We start from the raw sequence: 22,611 nt of genomic DNA, 5'->3' as shown, positions 1-22,611 counted from the left end.
TGTGTACCAACAATGCAAATACAAATACCAATAAAAACGAAACGAAAAATCAAAATTAATGATTTAATGCTTTATACGTAAAGTGTATATATATTCCGTATATATGTAGACATAAATATGTATTGTGTGTATAACTAGTAATACGATACTAATTGCGATCTATCAATTGCAAGGAATGCTTTGCCTTCAAGGTACAAATGTTTTACATTACAACCAATCTTTAGGCCACGTTTTGTGTTACATTTTAAGCGTCCAGGAGCGGACCTCGAGTCTCAGTACCTTCATCGCGTTCTCCTCCTCCTCCAGGCGTTGGAGTTCTCGTTGTAGGGCGACTGTTCCACGGTTGAACCCTTGTGCGTCCAAATAGCATAAACAGCAGATTCCCAACAAAGTAAACAAAAGCGGTGAAAAAGAATACTATTCGCCACTGCGCCGGATTTGTCTGCAAAGGATAACGACAACCATTTAAAAAACTATTTAAGATTAAAAGTAACATTTCACTACCTCATCCCAGACAATTAGCCCTACAATCAGCGGTGCCAGTATGCTCATAAAATTGGCCGCACAATTTGTAATGCCCATCAGTGTACCCGCATAGTTCGGTGACAAATCGATGTGGTTTACATGGAAGCCCAGATAAGTGGCCGAGTTGGTACCCACCGCAACGGTGAGTAAACCAATGGCCAGCCGGACATTGGCCTCACCCTCTGTGATGTATCCCAGTCCTATTAGTGCCAGCATGGGAAGCCACATTCCCAGCGTATTGAAGAACTTCCTGGAGAATCCCAAGGGTATTACCGTGCCCCTTTGTTTCAGTGCATCTGACAGCCAGATGAAGACACAGGTAAGCAGGATCATGGCGAAGTAGGGTAGCGCTGAAAGCGGTCCATTATGCTTGATGTCCATGCCAAGTACGTTCTTCATAAAGGATGGAATCTCCGTTAGCAAAGTCCAGAAGCCCCAGTTGCTGGCACAATGCGCCAGAACGAGCACTAGGAATGGTACGGAGGTGAAGATGCTCCACCATGGAGTCGGCGGACGTGGCTGTTCCTCGCGGCCTGCATCCGAGGGTCTCCTCGTCTGTCCAGAGGATTCAATGAACCTTCGCTCATTTGGCGTTATCGTTGGATGTTGCGCCGGCGTACTGGAACATAACGAAAGCCACACGAATGACCAAACGATACCAACGCATCCGGGTATGTAAAAGGTGCTGGGCCAGCCCAGTGAGGATGAGGCGATGTACCCGCTGACTGACAGCATTACGACGGTTCCAAACTGGGAGCCCGAGTAGGTGTAGCCCACCAGACGTCCACGCTCTTCTGCCGGCGCCCACTTCGATAAGAACGTATGTGTCGAGGGGAAAATGACGCCTTGGCAGAGTCCTTGGACCGCACGGAGCACCACTACCAGTTTCCAGCCACCGCTTACGGCGCAAAAGGGTGTTAGCAGTGCCAAACAGGAACAGATGAGCACGCCGTAGAAGAGCATGTACTTGGCGCCATAAATGGCGGACAAGTAGCCTCCAGGAATTTGGGTGACCACGTAGCCCCAGAAGAAGCTGCTAAGTAGGTACGATTTTGTACTCTCGTTCCAGTCGAATTCCTGCGCAATTACAAGTTGATTTAAATAATAAAATGGTCCTCATTAAATAATGCACGCAAGAATAATTGTTGACTCATTCAGCTTATCTGCATACATACAGGAAAATCCGGATTGCTGGCATTGCGATCGGTCATGGCCACAATGGCCACAGAGAGATTCACACGAAGGGAATAGGCCACGGCCAGTCCGAAGAACACCAGGACGCACTGCAGATGACGCACTCCGAACCGAGGACCTGCAAAAAGTGCGCGAAAGTAAGGAAATTTATGTGGATGCGGAAACAAAGGCCAGAAGGTCATGTCATCACTCACCAGTGTTCCCGATCTGCTGGTAGCCATTGTGATTACAGCATGGCAGGCATCCCAGCACCATGTTGCAGGTGCCGTGTCTTCCACGTAGCCAACTCAGGTGATGTGTTGGATTCTTGCGAGGGGCGGCTTGGAATGGATGGAACTAGCGTCTAAACATAACACAGCTGATAACATAGACAAGCGCCAGCTGCTGCCCACAATGGTAGTGGTGTAACTATCGACACTATCGCTCCAACAAGTGCAACGAAAGTTCAGGGTGGACGTCAAACAATATTATTAATTCATATTACTATATAATTTGTAAATCTCAATGCTTTGTTTCTTTTTCATAAAAATAACAACAAAGAAATTAGATCTAAATACAAATTCTTGCTTTTCACCAAAACTTTAGCTTAGCGGAAAATCCGCGACTAGTGAAAACATCTTATAATTCAACGCCACTATTCGATAGTTCATTAGAGTTGATAGTGCGCTTCAATCGATAGCAAACAGGTGGCTGTCTATCAAATTCAAAACCCAGTTCAAATAAAACACAAATGATTTCGTTACATTTTGACTGTTTCACAGCTGCGAATTGAGCTGTTTTATTCATGGCTAGTGTTGTCTTCATCATTCTTTTTTGCCTTTTTTAGTTTACTTTTTCATCACAAGTTTGGTTTTCGTTAATGCCTAACTTAACACTAAAACATAACAATTACTAGAGTTGATGCTGCAGCTCGTCGCGGGCTTTGTCCCTATTTACACTGAACGTTTTCTTAAGTTGCACGTTTAATTGGTTTGTTTGATAGTTTGTTTATCTTTCTTCTTATTTTGTTTTTTTTTTTGTTTTTTGGGATTATGTACATTATGGAAATACTGCAAACAATAATAATTTACGCTGCCTTAGGACTAAGCAATTACCGTATAATATCGCTAATGGAAGCACGCGATCGTCACTAAAGTTAACTTTCAGCTTGTCTGGTGTCTAACTAACTAACTACGCCTACGAATCTAAGAAACAACAGCCCGGATGATTCTGGATGCGGTATGGACATGCCTTCGCAGGCTCTATTTGACCTGGCCATTGGGCGCCAGTGGCGTGCCCTGCTCCGCATCCTCCTTATTGTCGCGTGGAGAGTCCCACCATTGCACCTCCGTGCGTCCAAATATGACGAAGAGAAGATTGCCCAAGAAGTAGAAGGCGGCAGCCAACAGGAACACCAATCGCCACTCAGTTACGCTTGTCTAAGGATAAAAAAGCAAGTTAATTGGGTTTCACTTTCATATCATGGCCATCTAACTCACCTCATCGACGACAATCTGTCCCACGATCACTGGTGCGATTCCACTCATCACGTTCGCTGCACAATTCGTAATGCCCATCAGCGTTCCGGCGTAATTCGGGGACAGATCGATGTGGTTCACCTGGAAGCCCAGATAGGTGGCTCCACTGATGCCCACCGTCAAGGTGAGCAGCGTTACCGCCAGTGCAGCATTATCAGCCGGCACATAACCCAAAGCGATCAGCGAGAGCATCGGGATCCAATGGCCAATGCTGTTAAAGATCTTGCGGTTGAAGGACAGCGACATGCCCTCCTTCTTCTGGAGCACCTTGGATAGCCAGACGAAGAAGAAGCTCAGGAGCAGCATGACCATGTAGGGAAGGGAGGAGAGCAGCGCACCCTGCTTGATGTCCACGTGGTAGATCTTCTTCATGTACGTGGGGATCTGCATGAGCAGGAGCCAGTAGCCGAACATGTGGGTGCAGTGCACCACCAGGAGGGACAGGAAGGGCAGGGAACTAAAGATGGCCTTCCAGGGCGTGGGCGCCAGTTTCTCGGCTGATTGCATCTTGCCATCGCTACGCGAATCCGTAATGTACTTCAGTTCGCCGGCCGAAATCAGACGGTGTTCCTCCGGAGTGCTGGCCGAGAACAGGTACCAGAAAACCATCCAAATGAAGCCGCATGCTCCGCCCAAATAGAAGATACTCGGCCATCCCAAGACGGAGTCGGCGATGAAGCCACTAGTGGCCAGCATCACCACCGTTCCAAACTGGGCGCCCGAGTAGCAGAGTGTTCCCAGCATTCCTCGCTCCTCCGCCGGCGACCACTTGGCCAACAGCGCATGCGTGGCCGGATGCACTGCACCCTGGGCCAGGCCCATCACGAATCGCATCACAGCAAGGGCCACCCATCCGAATTGCAGGGACATCGGCGAGAGCATCGTGATCATGGCGGCTATACCCAATCCGTACATCAGCATGGTCTTGGCTCCATAGCGCTGGGCGATATAGCCACCGGGCACCTGGGTTACGATGTAGCCAAAGAAGAAGCTGGCCTGCAGGCTGCCTTTCTCCTTCTGGGTAAAGTTGTAGTAGCGCTGTAAAGGATAAGCATACTTGAGATAGGGTTCGGGCAAGGCAATTACCTCTAAGATCCTCCAAAACATAGGAAACTTATGGTTCAGTGTCAACTCAAAGCTCAAACGGCAAACCTCGGAAACCACATAATATGTACAATATGTGGCATTCGGAAATGGTTTTGTGTAATACTTATGATAATGATAATACAAGTATAATGAGTATCAACTCGGAATTTACGAAATACACGTGAATACAAAGTTTCAGATCGTTTGGAGCATTTGAGATCATTAAATCAGTTGTTCAGGAGTTCCCCCACTTACCTCCGAATTAAAGAAGTCAAAGCCGGGCTCGCTGGACGGCGCATTGGGATCGGTGGTGTTCTGAGCCAGGGCGGTGCTGTTGTCCGTCATGGCCACCAGGGCCACACTGAGGTTCACCCGCCAGGCGTAGCTCATCGCGAGGCAGAAGAAGCACAGGATGCACTGCACATGCCTCACCCCAATGAATTTCTCTGCAATGGTAGAGAGATCGGTTGAGTTGGTTATGCCATGAGGTCTACGAAGTGGGGAGTATTGGTAACGGGTGATTGGAAGGAGGGGGAACATGCTTCACATGTGGCGCTTTTGCGCCGTCTCGGTCTCTCGCGGCCCCTTATCAACATTAACGCGCGGAGCTCTCTGTTTCTCCGCTTCTCTCAATCGCAAGCTCTCTTTCTCTGCGGTGTTGGCCGCTTCGTAAGCCCCAAACTGGTAGCCATGTAAGTATGTGGGGCGCGTTTATTTATAAAACACTTTGACTATGTCAAAATCTTGTTCACGCACGCACTTGCCAGCGGGCCAGAAAGAGATGGGTGGCAGCCGCACATATACAGAGACACCCACTCGACCAAAAACTTGGCTACAAACACACTGAGAATCGAGCATTGGACTTTGAGAGACGTCCTCTTTTGCTATTGTTGTGTAAAATGCAACGAGACGGTGCTGTACTATACCACCTCTAAAGTATAGAGTATAGAGTATGAGGTACTACATGTGGTCTACACACACACACTACACTACCTGTTCTCGGGGCAACCGGCGGATGGCGGATTGGTCGGGCGATCCTCACGTGACGATCCGATCCCTCCGCCCGCGGCATGCCATCATACATTGTACACACATACATATGTAACTCTTTGGGTTTTGGTCGCTGCCTTACGCGGATTTGTTTTCGTGCATTTGGCTATTTTTAAACCCGACTTTGGTCCGACTCTGGCCATAAATGGCTTAGTCTTTATAAATAGGAGTGGGCTGGCAGCCGGTGGGCGGTGGTCGGTGGTCGGTGGCAGGGTGGTGCACATTGCAACACCGCCTCACCACTGGCAACCTTGCAACGCGGCCTTACACGGCTCTGGGGTCTATTGAACCCCGGAGCTCGAGTTTGATTGCTAACCATTAATTACAGCTACAGTCGAAAGTCTGTAAGTCTCTGCAGTTCGAACATCCAAAATCTGATATTTCAGTCATGTTTATAAACTACCAGGGGAATTGATAAACTATAATACTCACAATTTTTTAATTTAAACAAATTTCAAAAACTTAAGTTTTGATAAAAACTTTGATAAAAAAAACCCAAGTGCCTTACTAAGACTTGTTGATAGCATAACTTGAGCAACTTAACTTCCATAAATATTTCTCCATGAATAAGACCTTAAATAGTGATTCCAGCTATACGAGTTTTACTGTGTTTCCAGTAATTTCACATTTGAATTGCTGTCCGAAAACCAAACTGACGTCCGAACTTTGAGCTCTCTCTTCCACTTCCACTGCCACTTCCATTTCCTCTTGTTGAGTGGCGCTCCCTCTATCTCTCTCTGACGCTCGTCCACCATCTCTCTCCCCCGCAAGTGTGCCGTCTCTTTCGCCGCGATTTTATCGTGCCGTATGCGATGACTCGTGGTCGTGTGAGAACGCTTTATCTGACACGTTTTTAAATTTATTTGCGCAATGTCTTCCCCTTAGGCGTAATGCCCCGTCAAATTTATGGCCAAGATATATAGAGCTTTTTTTTTTGTCTCGCGACGAAGAGGCCCAGAAAAGAATCAGACAACGATCACAATAACGATTGCAAACTAATTTTCTGCGGAATATACATACGTATGTATGTACATATGCCGAGCCAAATCAATCAGCATTTATGAGCCGCCATAAAGGCAAGAGCACCAGCACCAGCTTGGAGTGTTTATTGGCTGCCATTTATAGTATATTCGCGTATATTTTGATTGATTGCCGGTCGGCTGCGCTCCCCAGTGGGTACAGTCACCGCCTGGGGTCGGGACAATCGAAGGACACACAGCACTAAGTGAGTCAAGTGTGCCGTATTGATAACCGATAGCACGGGGCCCCGATAAAACTGGAACGCCGTCGAGTTTTCCAGGCGCGGCGGGCGGCAGAAGGCATCCGAGCGGTGGGTGATAAGATAATCACCGCTTACAGCGTCGCTTTTCCCGCTGTAGCACCACCCAAACCACCCATCCACCCACCCAACCATTATGTTTACCGTTAGACCCTGCCAATGGCCAAGTAGCAGAGACAGGCACATGCATTTGGAACGTGTAAGTGTACAGATGGCGACGGACTAGTTAACAGCCGCGAATTTGTCTTTGGCTTTACTGCGGCTTATCAGCTGACCGACCAAGCAAACTGCCAGTTGCCCATCCCGATGTCACCCTCCCCCGCATGCCCGGCACATGTGTGGTGGGAGGGGGAGGTGGGGGATCTATTTAAAATTCTTAATTTCATTGGCGCAGCAGATATACGGTAGCAGATCATCAGCGCTCTATTCTCGTTTTTCTTCGTTTTTGTTTATTTTTATCACCCGAAAGTGCTAAAATGTGATTTTATTTTGTTTGTCAGCGTAACTAAGCATCAAAAGGAACAACAACGCACGTAAATAAATTGAGGAAAAAATTTAATTGTATCTCGGAGGATGCATTTCTGTGCAGTGGAGGTCGTCTATATGTCTGTATAGACTGCACAATTATTTCTGATATTACTGATATATCTGAATTGCTGAAGCAACGCTTTCAGTTCAGCAGTTCCACAGGCTGGATTCAAACAAAAAACGGGAGAAAAAAACTGATTCTAGTGATTCTAGAAATGGAGCGAGCTGCCGGTTCAGATAGAGATACAGATCGAGATGGAATATGGGAGTGCTGTTAGAGAACCAATTAAGCGATTTCCGGCAACACGAGCTCGGATCAAGTCGAACGATCGCGACGCTTACATAAGACACGTGCTTGGAACAGTTGTTATATGATGCATGTGGCTTGGAGGCTTGGAGAGATCGGAGATCGTGGATTGGAGGTGTGCTTAGTAGATCTTCGGTGGGGGCGTGTGTGTAGTACTCACCGTTGGCGTATTTACCACCCGTTTTCACCATGGTCAATGCAGTTGTCATGTGTGCGGCGCGGGTTGAGTTTATATATATGATATATAATCTGTTAGATCTTATTTGGTTTTTTTTTGGTTCTGCTTTCGAAACGTTAACGTTCGCGTTTGGTTTAGTTTGGTTTGGGTCACTGGAATTTTTCGGTTTCTCACGCAGCGTTTTCCGGTTCCGTCATGAAGTTGCCGCACATGTGTGTGCGCGCACGATTTTCTTTGCGCGTGTTTTCCCTATTAGTTTGAAAAGCAAAAAGCGAAATGCGAAATGCGAACAGCGAACAGCGAAACGATTACGGATCCAGCGATTCTAACCGTAGGACTTTTCAAAACTCTGGCTATACTATTTGCTATTTGGTTCAGCGACGACGAGCGGGTTTTGAACGTTCTGGCGAACGACTGCGACTGCTTGAGTAGCTGGCGGTGGTCGATTCTTTTATAAATATGATCGAACTCGGACCAGCCGCTCTCACCAACACACTCGCAAATCGCCGGAGAGAGCGTGTGGTGTATGGTGTATCTGTATCGCGTGAGTTCCAATTCCGCTATCAGTCAAACCGAACACGCTGGCACTCACAGATACTCCGCGTTCGCATGTATGTGTGTGTGTATATGTTTCGATGTGGATTTCTCTCTGGGTGAACCGGCGAACGAACGGGAGTAAGTAAACAACACCAAGACCAGCACATGGTTATCAGTACGGGCCAAGTGGTTACCGTCACCCGCTCCGCTCCGCGCTCCGCGGACCTCAGTCCTCGGATTTCTGGGTATTATGCCTGCAGCGCGCTGTAACATTAGTCACACAGATCGTTTGCTCAGCTTCTCTCTGCACGCAAACGCACACCCGTTCTCTTTCTGCTGAAAGAGAGAGTGCGGCCTTTGGTCGCCAGATCTGGTATCTTCCAGATACAAATTCCGTCTGTCCAGTGGCATGAATGGACGACTGCATCCTGCGGAATCCTAGGTAAACAACATGACATGAGCCAGCCGAAGATAATGTGCCACGAAAACCTCAGGCGAGGTCATCGCATTCCCCTGATAAGAACCAAGTAGCCTCAGTCATCCTAGTGGCATGCCATTTCATCTTTTGAGCACTCTCTCTGTGGTTAATGACATAACCCAGCCTCGAGACGATCCATAACAATGCGCTGGCTGATCGATGAACACCCTCGTCATATGCACACAGACCCTTTGATTGATGCCATTTTGATTTCAAGTCGACACGAAATTCCCCGCGACTTCGCCCAGTTTAATTACTTCTCTTGTTTTTATGGCACTCTAGTTTATTGTTCTCATTGCTCTTGCCCGCGCACACGTCTTATCAAAATATAATTGCTGAAAATGAAATGTTTTAAACAAATTATTTATGCTTATCAGCGCCCGACACTTCAGACTTTGATTTTCGACTAAGTAAATGCGAGCCGACCACCGGCGATCCCCATTCCACAGCCCACTTCTACCCACTTCTGTCCACTTCTGCCCACATTTCCCCCAGGAAACGCTCTGCAAATTCATTCTGATTCTGACAATCGCCGCAGGGATGGGGGCCTGGCGGAGGGGCAGGTGCAGGAGTCAGGGGCCAATGACGACAGCCGCTGGCTGATAAGGCCCCCACTCCCAATCCCGTTCTTACACACAAAGAAAAAAGCATTTGTACACATTTTCCTGCTTAAAAGTATATATTTTTGGGAATTTTAGGGAGCAAATGAAAGATTAACGAAATGAATCGAACTAAATCTAAAGAAATGAAAACGTCTTTCCTTTGAATAGGTAGTGCTTGAGCTCACAGGATATCTGAAATAAAGAGTATTCATTTATTTTAAAATTTAAATTTTATCCTGCATAGCATTATTTAATTACTTCAAATAAAATATATGTATATATATTAATTAAGTTATAACAGCTGATTATAAAGAGACAAATGCTGCTATTCGTAGAGGGCTTCATTTTCCGCAGCCAAACTGTTGCCTTAATGATTGAGTTTCTTGAACAAACAAACAGCGAAAACAATAACAGTGCCAGACCTTTGCTCATATGATATATTTATTTGTTTTCCGTGCATTCCGCTGATGGCAAATCAATTTGGCACATGGCACACACGTTTCAAGGCACGTTCATTTGTCCAGTGCCCGGATTGCGAATCTCGAGACATTTGCACGTTATCGGTTTCCGATTTCGTTGGCCATTTCGATTAGCCAAGCCCCCGTAGCCCAATCCATAACCTGGCTATCAGGACCGGATCTGCGGCCAAAGAATTAATTGGCCATCGCCTCTAATGGGACGTTTTTAGTAAGTGATTTGGGCGAAATACGGATTTATGGCTGGCTAAATTTAGTGAATATGCGGATCCATCCGCTGATGGCAATCTAATCAAGTGACACGCCCACTCGAAAAGGCGGCGGCACTGATGGATGCGAGTGTTACAGCAGAGTACAGCTTATCGCCTCACGAATGGTAAACAGTCAGTCAGTCCGCTTGACGTCAACTAATCATCGGCGAGGGGAAATGGGGGGCTGGGGGGTCAGATGCAGGCACTTTGAAAGCACTATACCATATGGCATATGGCACCCCCGCATGTGAGCCCTGTTCTGGACTAATTAATATGCAGCCTTCTTTTCTTACATCTTCTTATTTAAATTTACATATATCGCTTAGTTGGAAAATTATTTACGCCGCATTACGTATACGCCAGGTGTAACCAAACAAAAACTCTCTAAACGGGCTAATTGCGAGCGGATGGTGTTGCGTATCCATCAGTATGGATGCTTCTACCTTCTGACTTCTGGCTCCTGGAGTTTTTTTCCAGTGCTAATCACGATGTCCCCGGGACACTTGGACATTGTTTGAGGCGATGGCGCCGACAGCATTTTAATGCTCTTCGCAAATGTTGTTCTATGGAAATTACCTTTGTTGGCACCCTTTGCGGCGGGTATATTTCATAATAGGGTGCACTTGACCCTGAGAGCTGAAAGTATTTTGTTAAAAGCGGCGTATGATTAAAGCATTAGTTTAGCTCTACTTCCCTGTAACTAAATATGCCAATTTTATAAAAAAAAAGGATCACGTAAGTTACATAACGAAATGAATGAAAGTGTATTGACACACCTCACATTCTGTAGCAATTGAAGCTCTCGTAAAAGCAATCACGGTTACCCAACATCTTTAAATAGCTGAAACAGAAACTTTTCCGCTCCTAAAGATAGCGGTAATTAAGATTGATCAATATCAGTTGGCCGTTGGGCGGGCCATAAATTCGAATAAATTGAAAAGAGTATCTGATCGTCGTTTGTTTTTGGCCAGGCTGCGTGGGTTTTGCATGCAAACAAGTCGAAATAAATTGATCACAATATTGGAATTTATATTTTTGGGTGGCATCTAAATGTTTGGGCAAATGGCTCATTACAGCGAGGCATCAAATCGATGGGCGATTGTGTGAATTCCTATAGCATATTTGAGTTACCGACTGTCGGCGAGGTAATTGAATTGTGTCCAATCAGCGGCAATTGTCCATTGTCCACTGCCACCCGCCAATTTCAATTAGCGTGGGTTCTCCACTGGAAACTTTTATCGTCGATATGTACATATAAATGGGTATTGATCCGCCAGGTGGGTGGGGCACCATCGGGGGCGTGGCTCTCTATTAGCACCCTGTCATCGGAGGCCGCGGAAAAATGTCTGTGGGTCAGCCAATTGGCAAACACTCAAAGACGCGTATTTGCGGAAAAAATTTCATCAAAATTTTTATTCAACTTAATTGCGGTCGCTTGGACATATAAATAGATCATTTAGGAGCGGTTATTTCCGCCGGAGGTGGACCAAAAAAAAACAAGAACCAATTGCCTTGAGTCACTCGACAAATCTCTCGTGGCCGCAGTGCGACTGCAGAATCTGGTTTCCAGATTCTAGATTCCAGAATCTTATCGCACGGAAGATTTCGTGGAGTCATAAAGAAAGGCGTATATCACATTCTATTGTGCAAGCGCACAAGTGTTATCATTTGCAGGCGACCCTAACAGTAGCGCTGATTTATTACCAGCGGCGTGACATCACGGACTACTAAAACTACTAAAACTACATAGTCACTATCTAGTCACATTTGGCTAGATGGCTAAAGCCCAGATCCAAAGATCACGCGAAAAGTGCCCAAGATGACTGGGCAAATGTGAATAGGATCGAAAATTAGTTAAAAGCGCCATCGACTTGGCTGTGAAATGGAAATTAACAATTCATTATCGCCGCACTGGCAGCTGAATACTCGCTTGAATATAAATACGAATATACGAATATAATTTGTTGCAAAAAAACAACAAGAACAACAACAAACAACGCTTATTTGCGTTAACAGTGCAAAAATGATTAAGCGATAACCTTAAAGACAGAGAGAGAGAGAGGGGGAGGGAGAGAGAGAGTGGGTGAAAGAGAGGGGGACAAAGAATGTGATCGCGAGAGAGAGAATGGGGCGCCGCACTGTGCTAATTGTTTTTGCCATTTTGCAGGCCCCAATCCGATTCGCACCAACACATGCACACGCACACACACAGCCATAGGTACGAAAGCACCAAAGAGAGGGCGACTCTCTCGGCCGATCTTTGATCACGTTTCCCGCACACGACGAAGGCACCCGATTCCAACGCTTGGAGCCTCGTTCACGTGATAACCATGTGCTGTCTCTCTCTCCCGCTGCCGCTCCCTCTCTCGCTCTCCTTGTATATTTTTATGTAGAAAACGAGTCGCGAAATGAGTTGTGCACTTTTGCGATGGGGCCAGCATGTTCGTGGGGGGGAAGGGGTTGGCAAGATCGGGGGAAGTTGAAGACCGATGGGTGTGCTATCCATGATTTCACCACTGGGGAGCGCCGCTGAGAGAGACACGCGAGAAACTGCCGATTCATAGTGTGTCGGCAGACTATCACGCATTGCTCATTCTGGTCGAGATTTGCACACTTTATTTTGGGCCTCGAACGAATGGATCCCCTCCACCTCCCGCAATCCAACCAACCAGTTTATGATGATGGCCAAAAACCGAGGCCAGAAACCCAATCGAGCCCCTGCACCGGGGAAACTGAAAATCTCACTTCCTTGAGATCTTTTAATAATGCCATCTTTACAAATGATTTCAGTCACATGTGAGAGATTTCCTATCTTTTCAGTTTATGTAGCTCCTAATTGTTAAGCTTTTCTTATATATGGTAGTATTATATTTTTTACAGTGTACATTACTTGGTCGATAGGACAATCGGCATGGTAGAATTGTACGGTTTTATTGCGACCTGATAAGATCTCCTCAGATTTCATAAAAATAACCCTCTTTAAATGGGCATTTAATGGATTCCCTTATCGTGTGATAGCTTAAGAACTCAAGATTCCTGCACATGTGGTTGGAAAATGAGAATTGCTGAAGCCCCCAGAACTCGGAACTTACCCAGCACGAGATCCGATTCGAAATGATAGTTTTACTGGGAATCAAATTTAAATTAGGTTGACTCAAATACTCGCTCACTGCCGTCACACAACTAAAAATACATGTGTGAATATATACTTTTAAGTAAATATATACATAAGTCGCCTCATATACGTAACACTGCCTTTGTTCATATCGCGTGCTTGAAAAAGGAAAAAAAAGCATTTATTCAAATTCCGCTTATCAACAAGTTCGCTCCGCCACTGAAATGTTCCCCCAATCCCCCCAACCCAACCCAAGTCGCCTTGCTCCCCACTTTCCAGTCGCCCGCCGAGTTCAAAGCTATAAAATGTGCACGGCACTCAAATATGCGAGATACGCTCGAAATGGGGATTAAATGATTGCAAAATTGATTTGCCAGCTTGACTTAGTTTTGTGATTCAACTTTATCTGCCGGCGGAGCCTAGAGTAAAGTATTTAACTCAAATCTGCGATTTCTAGTCTGCCATCTTTGCTGCGTCAGCAAAACGTTGGAATGTTCACGTTGTACTCAGCACGTGTTTCTTGGATTGAAAGAACATGGAATCCCATATCCAATACGTCAGGTTTACGTTCCAAAAGATGTAGACATTGGTTGTGGTTGATCACCTAGCAACTTATACTTACATAAGCTAATTCTACATGTAATCTACATGTGTATGTAGCTTACACTCTACAAGACTTCTATACGGCAAACTCTATTTTTAAAGCATACTTTTTGGGGCGATTGGTACGCCAAATACAAAGTTTCATTGATTGCTCTTTCATTCATAAAATCTTCAAGCAATTACTAGCTATACTAGAGAAAACTATTTTTAAAATATTAAAATTAAATTAGAAATGTACTAGATTAAGAAATACTTATACTCTTTAAGTTCTTAAATCTTATATTTAGCGGCGGCTGTAAGTATTTTAAATGACACCCAAGTGTTACAGCTTTATTTTAGTAAAGGAAACTATTAAATTCGCACAAATAGATCTTACAATTACGAACTAAGATTTTTGAGTGGATATTTAGAAATGATCTAGAATATCATAGTTCAAAAAGGATCAGTAAATGTATAACTAGTTCGCTGCTTGAACTTCTAAGATTATGATTCTTAATTTGAGCACTGAACACAAAATAAACCAACCACATATATTATATTTATCTGACCTTCAGAACCGAACACTTCCCACCCACATTAAAGCCCCACCACATGTGGGAATCAAACATCTCTGCGGTTTTCTTTTCACATGTTGCTCATGCTCTTTTTATTGTTTTTTTTTCTTCTTTAATTTTTGTTTTTTTCTTTTTTTGCATGGGTAATCCTATCACATAGCATTAACAAACTAAACTTAAGACGAGTGGAATGCAAATACGAAATAGTCACAGTTAACAAATACACTTTACAAATATACACGGCCAATGCGAGAATGCATTGCACCCGGCTGCAATTAGGGTGGATAGTTTTGGATTTTATAGGAGAGCGGAACCAACTGACTAGTAGTTTCGATACCCATTTAACTAAGTCCCCGTCATCCGTTCATCTAGTGCTGCGACTCCACCTGGGGCGTGGAGTTGCGACGAGGCTTCGCCGGAGGATCGTTCCAGGGCTGAACATTCGCCTTGCCGAAGATCACGAACAGAGTATTGCCCACCAGGTAGAAGGCGGCCGCAATGAAGAACACAATGCGCCACTGCTCGGGATCGTGCTGGAAAAAAGATCGAGAGTTTGGGGTTAGTCAAGGAATTCGATAACATAAATATCCTGACATTGATTACACATCGATGGTAGACTCACCTCATTTGTGACAATGAATCCGACGATCAGCGGGGCAATGATGCTCATGATGTTGGCCACACCGTTGGTGATGCCCATGAGGATGCCAGCGAAGTTGGGCGACAGATCGATGTGGTTCATGTTGTAGCCCAGGTAGGTGGCTCCGTTCATGCCCACGGTGAAGCAGAGAAGGACCACAGCCACCTCGGACTGATCTGGGTTCACGTAGGCCAAGCCAATCAAGGTGACCATGGGAATCCACAGACCAATGGAGTTGAAGAGCTTCCTGCTCGTAACTCTTGAAATGCAGTTTCGGTTGTTCAACTGGGCGGATATCGATGAGAATACAAAGGACATGGCGAACATGCAGACGTAGGGCAGCGCGGAGAGGAGAGCATTCGACTTGATGTCCTTGCCAAGGATGTTCTTCATGTAGCTGGGGATCTCGGTGAGAAGGGTCCAGAAACCCCAGTTGTGCACCGAGTGGGCGACGATCAGTACGAGGAAGGCGGGTGAGGTAAAGAAGCTCAGCCAGGGCGTGGGCAACAGCTCCTTTGGCAGCTCCTGGTCATTGGACACCTCGTCGGCCTGCGACATCTCGATCAGCTTCTTCTCCTCAGCCGAGATGCTCTTGCACTCTTGTGGCGATCCTGCGCCAAAGAAAAAGTACACCACCGCCCACACGCATCCAATTCCTCCAGAGATATAGAAGATGCTGGGCCAGCCGATGGGCGATGCTGCAATTACTCCACTGGTGGCCAGCATGATGATCGTTCCGAACTGGTTACCCGAGTAGGCACAGGTGCCCAACGTCGCCCTCTCCTTGGGCGGTGCCCATTGGGAGAGGATCGTGTGGGTGGAGGGAAAGACCACTCCTTGGCACAGACCCTCCACCACACGCAAAGCGCAGACCAGCTGCCAGCCTCCGATCCTTGCGCAAATGGGCGTCAGGATGTTCAGGACTGAGCAGACGGCCAGTCCCGACAGGAGCATCACCTTGCCGCCATATTTCCTGGCCAATTGACCCGCCGGCACCTGGGTGATCACATAGCCCCAGAAGAAACTACTCAGCAGCAGGGATTTTGTCTGCTCCGACCAATCGTACTCCTGCAGGAAAGATGATCGAAAAGTAATTAGTATTTGCTTAGCCTCAATAGAGATTTACGTATATACTTACGGGAAAATCGGGATTCACGGACGCGGCATCGGTCATGGCCACCACAGCCACGGAGAGGTTTACTCGGAGGGCATAGGCCACCGTGAGGGCGAAGAAGAGCAGGAAGATCTGGAAGTGGCGGATGCCCAAGCCGGAGTCTAAAAAGCAATCAGAAAGCAATCGTATCGATTAGGTTAGGTTGGGTAATCTGACACCCATATTGATCTTCAGCCCAGTCAATGGGCAATCACCCCCATCGATTAGCACAGCTAATCAGTCGCATTATCAGCGGCATTATCATAGACACATGCACACCTATATGTACCTAAGTATATGTTATGACTGCGGGGATGTGTCTGTAGGTCACCTGTAGGTCACCTGTGGCCAAGACACGGACACGGGACACGAACTTTCCTTCTACGTTCCGAGATCCTACCCCCAGGTGAATGGATTTATGACCGACAGTTTGTTTGCTCTAGTAATTGTTCTTCCATTTGAGGCGTAATTTAAGCATAAATTTATCATCCCTTATCAGCCAGACAAGCGCTGTAGACACAATTATTTGCCTTTCTATTTGCATTCGGGGGGCGGCTTCTGTTTCTGGTTTCTGGTTTCTGGTTTCTGGATTACGAAAAAAATTCCATTCATAGATATGGCGCCAAATTGTCGGCCACACTTCAGAGGCTATGTCTGCGCCCCTGAACCACCCAACCACCCAGCCACCTCCCACTTTCCACCCCTTTCACCCCACAGTACTTAGATATGAAACTATATCTGCATGTAGTGGGGCTAATGTTCGATGTTTGTTTAATCTCGCGTTGGCTGACAGAGATTAACAAGCTGTGAGTGGGCCATTAGAAGAGCCAGTTACAACCGCTTTACAGCGGGCTATTTAAAAATCCCGAATTAATCCCCATTTGCACTTCTATGAGTTCTAACTGAATTCGGGGGCTCGTCTTTTATGGATATTCTCTTATCAACGCTGATAAGAGCTCCTACGCAATTTCTCGCCAGTTGAAAGAGAGCTATTCATAGTAAATCTATCTTTTTCGAGCTGGTGGAAAGAAGCTGTGGTAATGTTGGGATACTTTTGTGGTCGATTGAATAAATTTGTAATTAGTCGTAAAAATATATTACATCTAATGATACATATATTTAGAAATTCATCAAGCAATGCAAGCTATGCACATTTATTTTTATAAATGCACAATCTATTATTATATTAATTCAAAGATTACACTTCACTCTTTAATTTGCACACCTAACTATACGACTATCTATATTTAAGCCAAGCTATTTTCTTAACAAAGCTTTCTTTCCTTTAAGCTCTTTGGATAACACCCTGAACCAGGACCCACCTTCATCCTCAAAGCGACGATTCTTCACAGTGGTAACCATACTTGGATGTGCACTAAGCCAATTAACTAGTTAACTCTGAATGAATATAGTGTGTGGGATTTGAGGCAAAGGCACTACCGTTCGGCTTGGAGCCTGTTCACTAACTGATGGCTTCTTGGCGGAGCATCAGCAGGTGCTTTACGCAAATAGTCAGATCATCTAACCAGCATCGCCTGGTAATCTTGTGGCTATATGGGTAAGCCTATCTGTATATGGCATAGCTATAGCTCGGGGCTACAGCTGTATCTGTATCAGTATCTGTATCTGGAACTGTGACGTTAGCTGTCGCTCTGATTTGTTGACAGTGTAAAAGCGCGTGGCAGTTGCTTGTTCCTGCCAGTTGCACCCCACCACCTAACCACCCCAAAAACACCAACCCATTTTCGACCCCTGGGGGTGTGCTTATCTCCAGCTTTTGATGTAACTAGTTGAGGCATTGAGGCATTATGCTGATCACAAGGCGAGCGCATGCTACGATCCTATCATAGATCCTAAATTATCTGCGATTTATTGCCTACATACGGTTTTCAAATTGTTAACCGATAGCTTTGAACTTGAAAGTTGGTTGTCGGTTGGCAATTGGATCGTATTCCATATAGCAAAGCTTTGCATTCAGTGCCAAAGCTCAAGCGCCAAAAGCCAACTTGCTAAAGCTGCAATGTTATTGTTTACTACGGTGGAGAGTGCCTACAACGAACTAGAACTAAACTTTAAAGCTCTCGCTAACCACAAGTCACGCAATTAGAGCTGTAATTATCAAGCAAACGGAATTATGCATTTTAATTGCGTTCCATTTCCCACATTGATGTTCAGTCCGTCACTCAATGAATCGATTTCAGTTTGGCCACTGGACACGCTTCTGGGGTAATCATCACACAGCTTTGGGCTCTCAGTGTCACTATCATATGGGGCTGATAAGGAGACGACGAATGTGACAGGTGGAAACTCCGCTCCGAAGACGTTAAGACCAACGACTTTCAAATGTCCAGGCACTTCACTTCCACATTGACCAGATAGTGAGCGCCACTCGATGACATTCCAGATAGGGTTTCCATTCGATGATAGCCCGGTGTCGTTGGTGTTCGGGGGATAATGGCCGTCAAGTGGCAAGATGTCACAACTTGCCCCAGACAAGGCCCACTCACTTGGCCACCTTGTGCCGCCGGCCGGATGGACAGTTGGATGGTTGGATGAATGGATGGATGGACGGCTGATAAGTCTGCTTTTTGGCCGAGTTTATATCTGGTACAAACTGGCGGAGCGGGTTTCTCCAAACCGATAGAACCACCCACAACGCAGGGGCTTACATTGGACACAACTAATTTGTATTGGAAAATATGGTTTTTGAATGCGTGTATATTGGATTTGTATATGTGTGTCAAGTGACTGAATTCTAATAGTACACAGAACTGGAAAAAGTGGTAATTGGTTGTAAAACAACAGCAGAAAAAGCAATGCTGAACATTAACTCCCTTCATAAGTAAATAAATATAGATGCATCTGCTTAAAATGGGTTGTTTTAGTGCACACAATTTCTCGCTGTGCATTTTGTGGCCTATCAGCAGCATAGCCTTCCGTTCTACCCGTGATTTGTGACCCGACTTGCGGTGTCAGCCTCGTCTCGATGTGAGGTTTTTGCGTTATTTAGCGGGCGCCATGGCGCCTGCCTTGCCAATTTGAATATTTAGTGAAATTATTTAAATATACAATTACAAGTAATCCAAACTTGGCTGCTCATTTTGAGCGTACATGTGTAATTTATGCTCTGACGGAAGAGTTCCCCGCATTTTGTCATTTTCATTTTCATTTTGTCAAGTGCTAATGAATTTGCATGCAGGCCACTTGGCGCCCGATAATTGCACGCAGCTCTAAATAAAGATATTCGATTTATTAGCGATAAATGTGCATATTTAATTAGCCACATGCCTTATCCCTAAAGGCTTGGCTCCCCGCCTTTCATCAAGATATCCAACTAGCCATATACACTTCCCCCTCGACTGCCGTGTGGTTGTTGTTGTTTCGTTTGGTTAAGTCAAAGCAGGAACATAATAGGAAATATGCGAGATTTATGTTTTCGCCATATACGCGGCCGACTCTAATTGTTCAAAGAATCGTATCTCTCAATCTCAATCTCAATCTGAATCTGAATGTGAATCTGAATCGGAGTCTGAATCCGTAGCTGATGTTTGCTGTTGTTTAGTAGCAGTATTTGTGCACTAGTTGCTCATTAGTCGCCGGCACTAAACTGGATTCGCCTCAGACAGCCTGTCGAGTATTGGTGCATTCTTTGTGATCTGTTGTGTTTGCTTACCTGCGATTTTCGTATTCCACATACGCCCCGTTGTCCCGTACACCCAAACAAAGTGAAATTATCCGGTTTGCTGGGTGGTTTTCGTGCCCTGGGTCGCGATTTGCATACGAACTTTGATGATTTATATTTACGAAACCGCTTCCTGTCTGTCCGATTTATCAGATTTTTCGTTCTGCGGACAGGCCCCTCTCTCATCCTATCTAAACTAATTCAGATTTAATGACCAGCCTCTGTTTTGGCCATAATAATAATGAAGTCGAACTCGAACTCGAACTCGATATAGTAGTGACTAACACCCATCAAGCAAAACACATTTTGGCACCAAGAAAATACTTGATGCAGTCAGTACGCAAAAAGTGAAATAAAGTGAATAACAGCAACAAATAATTAACCGTCACTGCCACTTAAGATTTAATCACATTTTGTCAAATTAGCAAACTGGCCGCACTTCAAAATTAATTGTTCATCGTAATCGAACAGCAAACTTCAGGTTTGGAAAACTTTCGGCAAAACGTTGATCCTATCGTTTTGGCTTTTATCACTGAAAAAATACTCAAAGGTCGCCTTCTTTAGGGCTGACTTTTATATAACTTTTCATGATGCAACCGATCGTTAAATCACTTCCGAACTAAAGTTCTCAGTTGAATGGTCACTGGCTTTTATGGCTTGTAAAATAAATTAGAGTATAAGCCATATAATTTCTAGAAAGTAAAACGTGTTTGTTGTGAATCTTTTCGCACACCTCCCATGTCGTAAGGCACTTGTTAAATTGGTTTCAATCAACCTATTTAATGTGTACAACTTTGAAATTACAGCCACCTTAAGTAACTTTCATCGCCACCTACCACCTACCAGTAATTACAATTATCTAACATAGTTCCACTTACGTTTGCCCACGGCCTCATCCTCTTTTGTGGAGTTTTTGGCCTCCATGTCCATGGTTCCATTGCTGCCACCGCAACACAAGAGCTTCATGATGACTGGCTTTCGGCTTTTGACTTTTGACTATTGGTTATTACTCTCTCAAATGAATTACTTTCTAAACGAGTGTTGGCAGTGGTTGGTATTCGTTGGATTGTTCTATCACTTTTACGCCTGGGGGCCGCTCTTAATGCGGCGTGGTAATTAAATATTTGCCAGCGGTCGAAGCAAATGTCACCATATTCACAACCGATGCAATCGCTTTCGTTACTGCCCGATTTCGATGGGCTCGGATCGTTACAATTTGATGTTAACTATGTGCTATAGTCAGTGTACTAAAGTACCGCTCTCGACGACGCTGCGCTTTCAGACCGACTGAACAATGAGTCGGCGCGCGGACTCCATTTATACGCTGCTCGATCGATCGCCACTCAAACACACGCTCCGTGCTCGCACGCTCCAAAATACGTCACCGGAGATTTGAGCCAGCCAGCTAGCCAACCAGCTAGTTAGCAAGCCAGCCAGCTAGCCAGTAGGCACTCCATGGAAAGCACTCTCCAAGTGAAAAATCCGGCGGACAGAGAAATTCACCAGAAGCAGACCACTTGCCCGCTTCGTGGACAGCGTGTGGGGTGGGCGTTGTGGTCGAGATATCCGTGAAATCGAATCTTATCGAACTCATCTTTAGATTACCCGGACTTGTCAGGGACTCCGTGTGCCAGTGTATGTAGAACACAGCGCGTCGAGTGGCCGGACCTCGCACCCAATCAAAGGCAGGCTCATTTGATGATCTTGACATAATGATATATTCTTTGGTATCAATCCCGAGGGCGATGCCAATGGCATGCACCGCCACAGCAGCGAAATGGGCCAGTGGAAAATTTACAGCCGGCAGACTGGGGGTCTTCAGCTATTCGAGTGAATGAAACACAGATAACTTTTTGGTAAACACAGATTGAGTTATTGGGCGTCAAGGGAAACCCCGATGAACAAAAAAAAAAAAATACAAAATAAAAGCCGAAAACAAAAATACGAACAAAAAGAGCACAGAGTGGCGTAGCTTGAAAACTGGTTAAGCGATCACTTGCCGTACTCGTGGATGCCACGGAACTTCAGGCTTAACGATCTATCAAACTATCTGGGGGTATTCGGAAATTCCTGGCAGAGATTGGAGATTGGACTAGAGTGCAGTGCAATGCTCTTGACATTAGGGCACTTTCACTTTTATCCGCGCAAAATGGGGGGGCCCAATTAGAAATGTTCTCGGCTGTCGTCGCACAGTGCAGGTGCTGATTGAAATTCTTAGTTATGCATAGTTCATGCCTGGCTGCTCCACTGGAATTCGTTTCGGATCTCATCTACCTCTCTCTATAAAGCGATTCACATTGTTGTGTTTTTTTTTTAAGACAATAACTGCCATTTCTTGCAACTTAGTATCTTTACCACGCCGCGTACGTACACAGATATCTCATTGTATCGCCGACTTTGTCCGGATTCGCACACATCACATTGCCAAATTTACGGCCCCGCAAATGAAAGTTCGATCTAATGGTGCGTCAGCAGAGCAAACAAGTGCTTTAGATAGCTCATTGGAGCGTTGGAGCGTTGGAGCGATGTATCTGCCAGATATTTGGACACATGCCCGTCTCGTGTCCCCTGGAAATGAAAACAAACTGATTATCTTCAGTCGCTAAACAACGGAGGCATCGAATCAAGTGGACGCGTGCTCCAGAATAGGTGTGCTAAACGATCTTAAGTCCGCTCAGATGATTTCAGATATCGTGTCCAATCTGAAATTGGTACCGCCTCAGTACCAGGCGGGGGGTTGGAACTGCGGATCTCCTCCTAATACACTTGTCATGATGCCGCTGTTTGGGTTTCTCATTTCATCTCATCTCATCAAACGAGTTACGAGCATCTGAGAGCGAAGGTAGTTTGGGCTCT

General features: G+C 45.5%; 3 protein-coding genes and 1 long non-coding RNA gene across 5 annotated transcripts; 1 reads left to right on the top strand and 3 right to left on the bottom strand.

Annotated features, from left to right (window-relative positions):
- Positions 1-49: 49 nt before the first annotated feature.
- Positions 50-2,099, bottom strand: LOC6531024 (putative inorganic phosphate cotransporter). The gene is made up of 4 exons (XM_002091825.3): positions 1,914-2,099; positions 1,701-1,837; positions 505-1,602; positions 50-442 (listed from the first exon to the last, which is right to left on the bottom strand). Exons 1-4 carry the CDS (start codon positions 1,972-1,974, stop codon positions 245-247), a joined length of 1,494 nt encoding a protein of 497 aa, XP_002091861.1. The 5' UTR covers positions 1,975-2,099; the 3' UTR covers positions 50-244.
- Positions 2,100-2,453: 354 nt separating this feature from the next.
- On the bottom strand, positions 2,454-8,101 carry LOC6531023 (putative inorganic phosphate cotransporter). The gene is made up of 4 exons (XM_002091824.3): positions 7,647-8,101; positions 4,578-4,768; positions 3,198-4,274; positions 2,454-3,137 (listed from the first exon to the last, which is right to left on the bottom strand). Exons 1-4 carry the CDS (start codon positions 7,693-7,695, stop codon positions 2,961-2,963), a joined length of 1,494 nt encoding a protein of 497 aa, XP_002091860.1. The 5' UTR covers positions 7,696-8,101; the 3' UTR covers positions 2,454-2,960.
- Positions 8,102-14,342: 6,241 nt separating this feature from the next.
- LOC6531022 (putative inorganic phosphate cotransporter) lies at positions 14,343-21,020 on the bottom strand. Of its 2 annotated transcripts, none has more exons than XM_002091823.4 (4): positions 20,634-21,020; positions 16,059-16,195; positions 14,903-15,988; positions 14,343-14,813 (listed from the first exon to the last, which is right to left on the bottom strand). In XM_002091823.4, the coding sequence occupies exons 1-4, from the start codon at positions 20,719-20,721 to the stop codon at positions 14,649-14,651; spliced, it is 1,476 nt and encodes a 491-aa protein (XP_002091859.1). In that variant the 5' UTR covers positions 20,722-21,020; the 3' UTR covers positions 14,343-14,648. The 2 variants fall into 2 exon arrangements, with proteins under 2 accessions (XP_002091859.1, XP_015052792.1); XM_015197306.2 differs by lacking the exon at positions 20,634-21,020 and adding an exon at positions 17,396-17,545.
- A 118-nt stretch (positions 21,021-21,138) lies between these two features.
- On the top strand, positions 21,139-21,616 carry LOC120321033. The gene is made up of 2 exons (XR_005560590.1): positions 21,139-21,299; positions 21,356-21,616. It is a non-coding gene; the product is annotated as an uncharacterized LOC120321033 (long non-coding RNA).
- The last annotated feature ends 995 nt before the right edge of the window (positions 21,617-22,611 follow it).

This window comes from Drosophila yakuba, chromosome 2R (genome assembly GCF_016746365.2).
Source record: "Drosophila yakuba strain Tai18E2 chromosome 2R, Prin_Dyak_Tai18E2_2.1, whole genome shotgun sequence".
Taxonomy (NCBI): domain Eukaryota; kingdom Metazoa; phylum Arthropoda; class Insecta; order Diptera; family Drosophilidae; genus Drosophila; species Drosophila yakuba.
This window is presented reverse-complemented; position numbering and strand designations above follow the sequence as displayed.

What these genes read in the sequence shown, in the direction of transcription:
- LOC6531023 (XM_002091824.3), bottom strand. Translation starts at nt 7,695, where the DNA reads ATGACAACTGCATTGACCATGGTGAAAACGGGTGGTAAATACGCCAAC. An exon ending in GGGTGGTAAATACGCCAACG is followed by an intron (nt 4,769 to 7,646) that starts GTGAGTACTACA and finishes CTACCATTGCAG; the next exon opens with AGAAATTCATTGGGGTGAGG. An exon ending in TTGACTTCTTTAATTCGGAG is followed by an intron (nt 4,275 to 4,577) that starts GTAAGTGGGGGA and finishes TATCCTTTACAG; the next exon opens with CGCTACTACAACTTTACCCA.
- LOC6531022 (XM_002091823.4), bottom strand. Translation starts at nt 20,721, where the DNA reads ATGAAGCTCTTGTGTTGCGGTGGCAGCAATGGAACCATGGACATGGAG. An exon ending in GGATGAGGCCGTGGGCAAAC is followed by an intron (nt 16,196 to 20,633) that starts GTAAGTGGAACT and finishes ATTGCTTTTTAG; the next exon opens with ACTCCGGCTTGGGCATCCGC. An exon ending in GATTCATTGTCACAAATGAG is followed by an intron (nt 14,814 to 14,902) that starts GTGAGTCTACCA and finishes TCTTTTTTCCAG; the next exon opens with CACGATCCCGAGCAGTGGCG.
- LOC6531024 (XM_002091825.3), bottom strand. Translation starts at nt 1,974, where the DNA reads ATGGTGCTGGGATGCCTGCCATGCTGTAATCACAATGGCTACCAGCAG. An exon ending in CCAGCAGATCGGGAACACTG is followed by an intron (nt 1,838 to 1,913) that starts GTGAGTGATGAC and finishes CACTTTTTGCAG; the next exon opens with GTCCTCGGTTCGGAGTGCGT. An exon ending in GGCTAATTGTCTGGGATGAG is followed by an intron (nt 443 to 504) that starts GTAGTGAAATGT and finishes TATCCTTTGCAG; the next exon opens with ACAAATCCGGCGCAGTGGCG.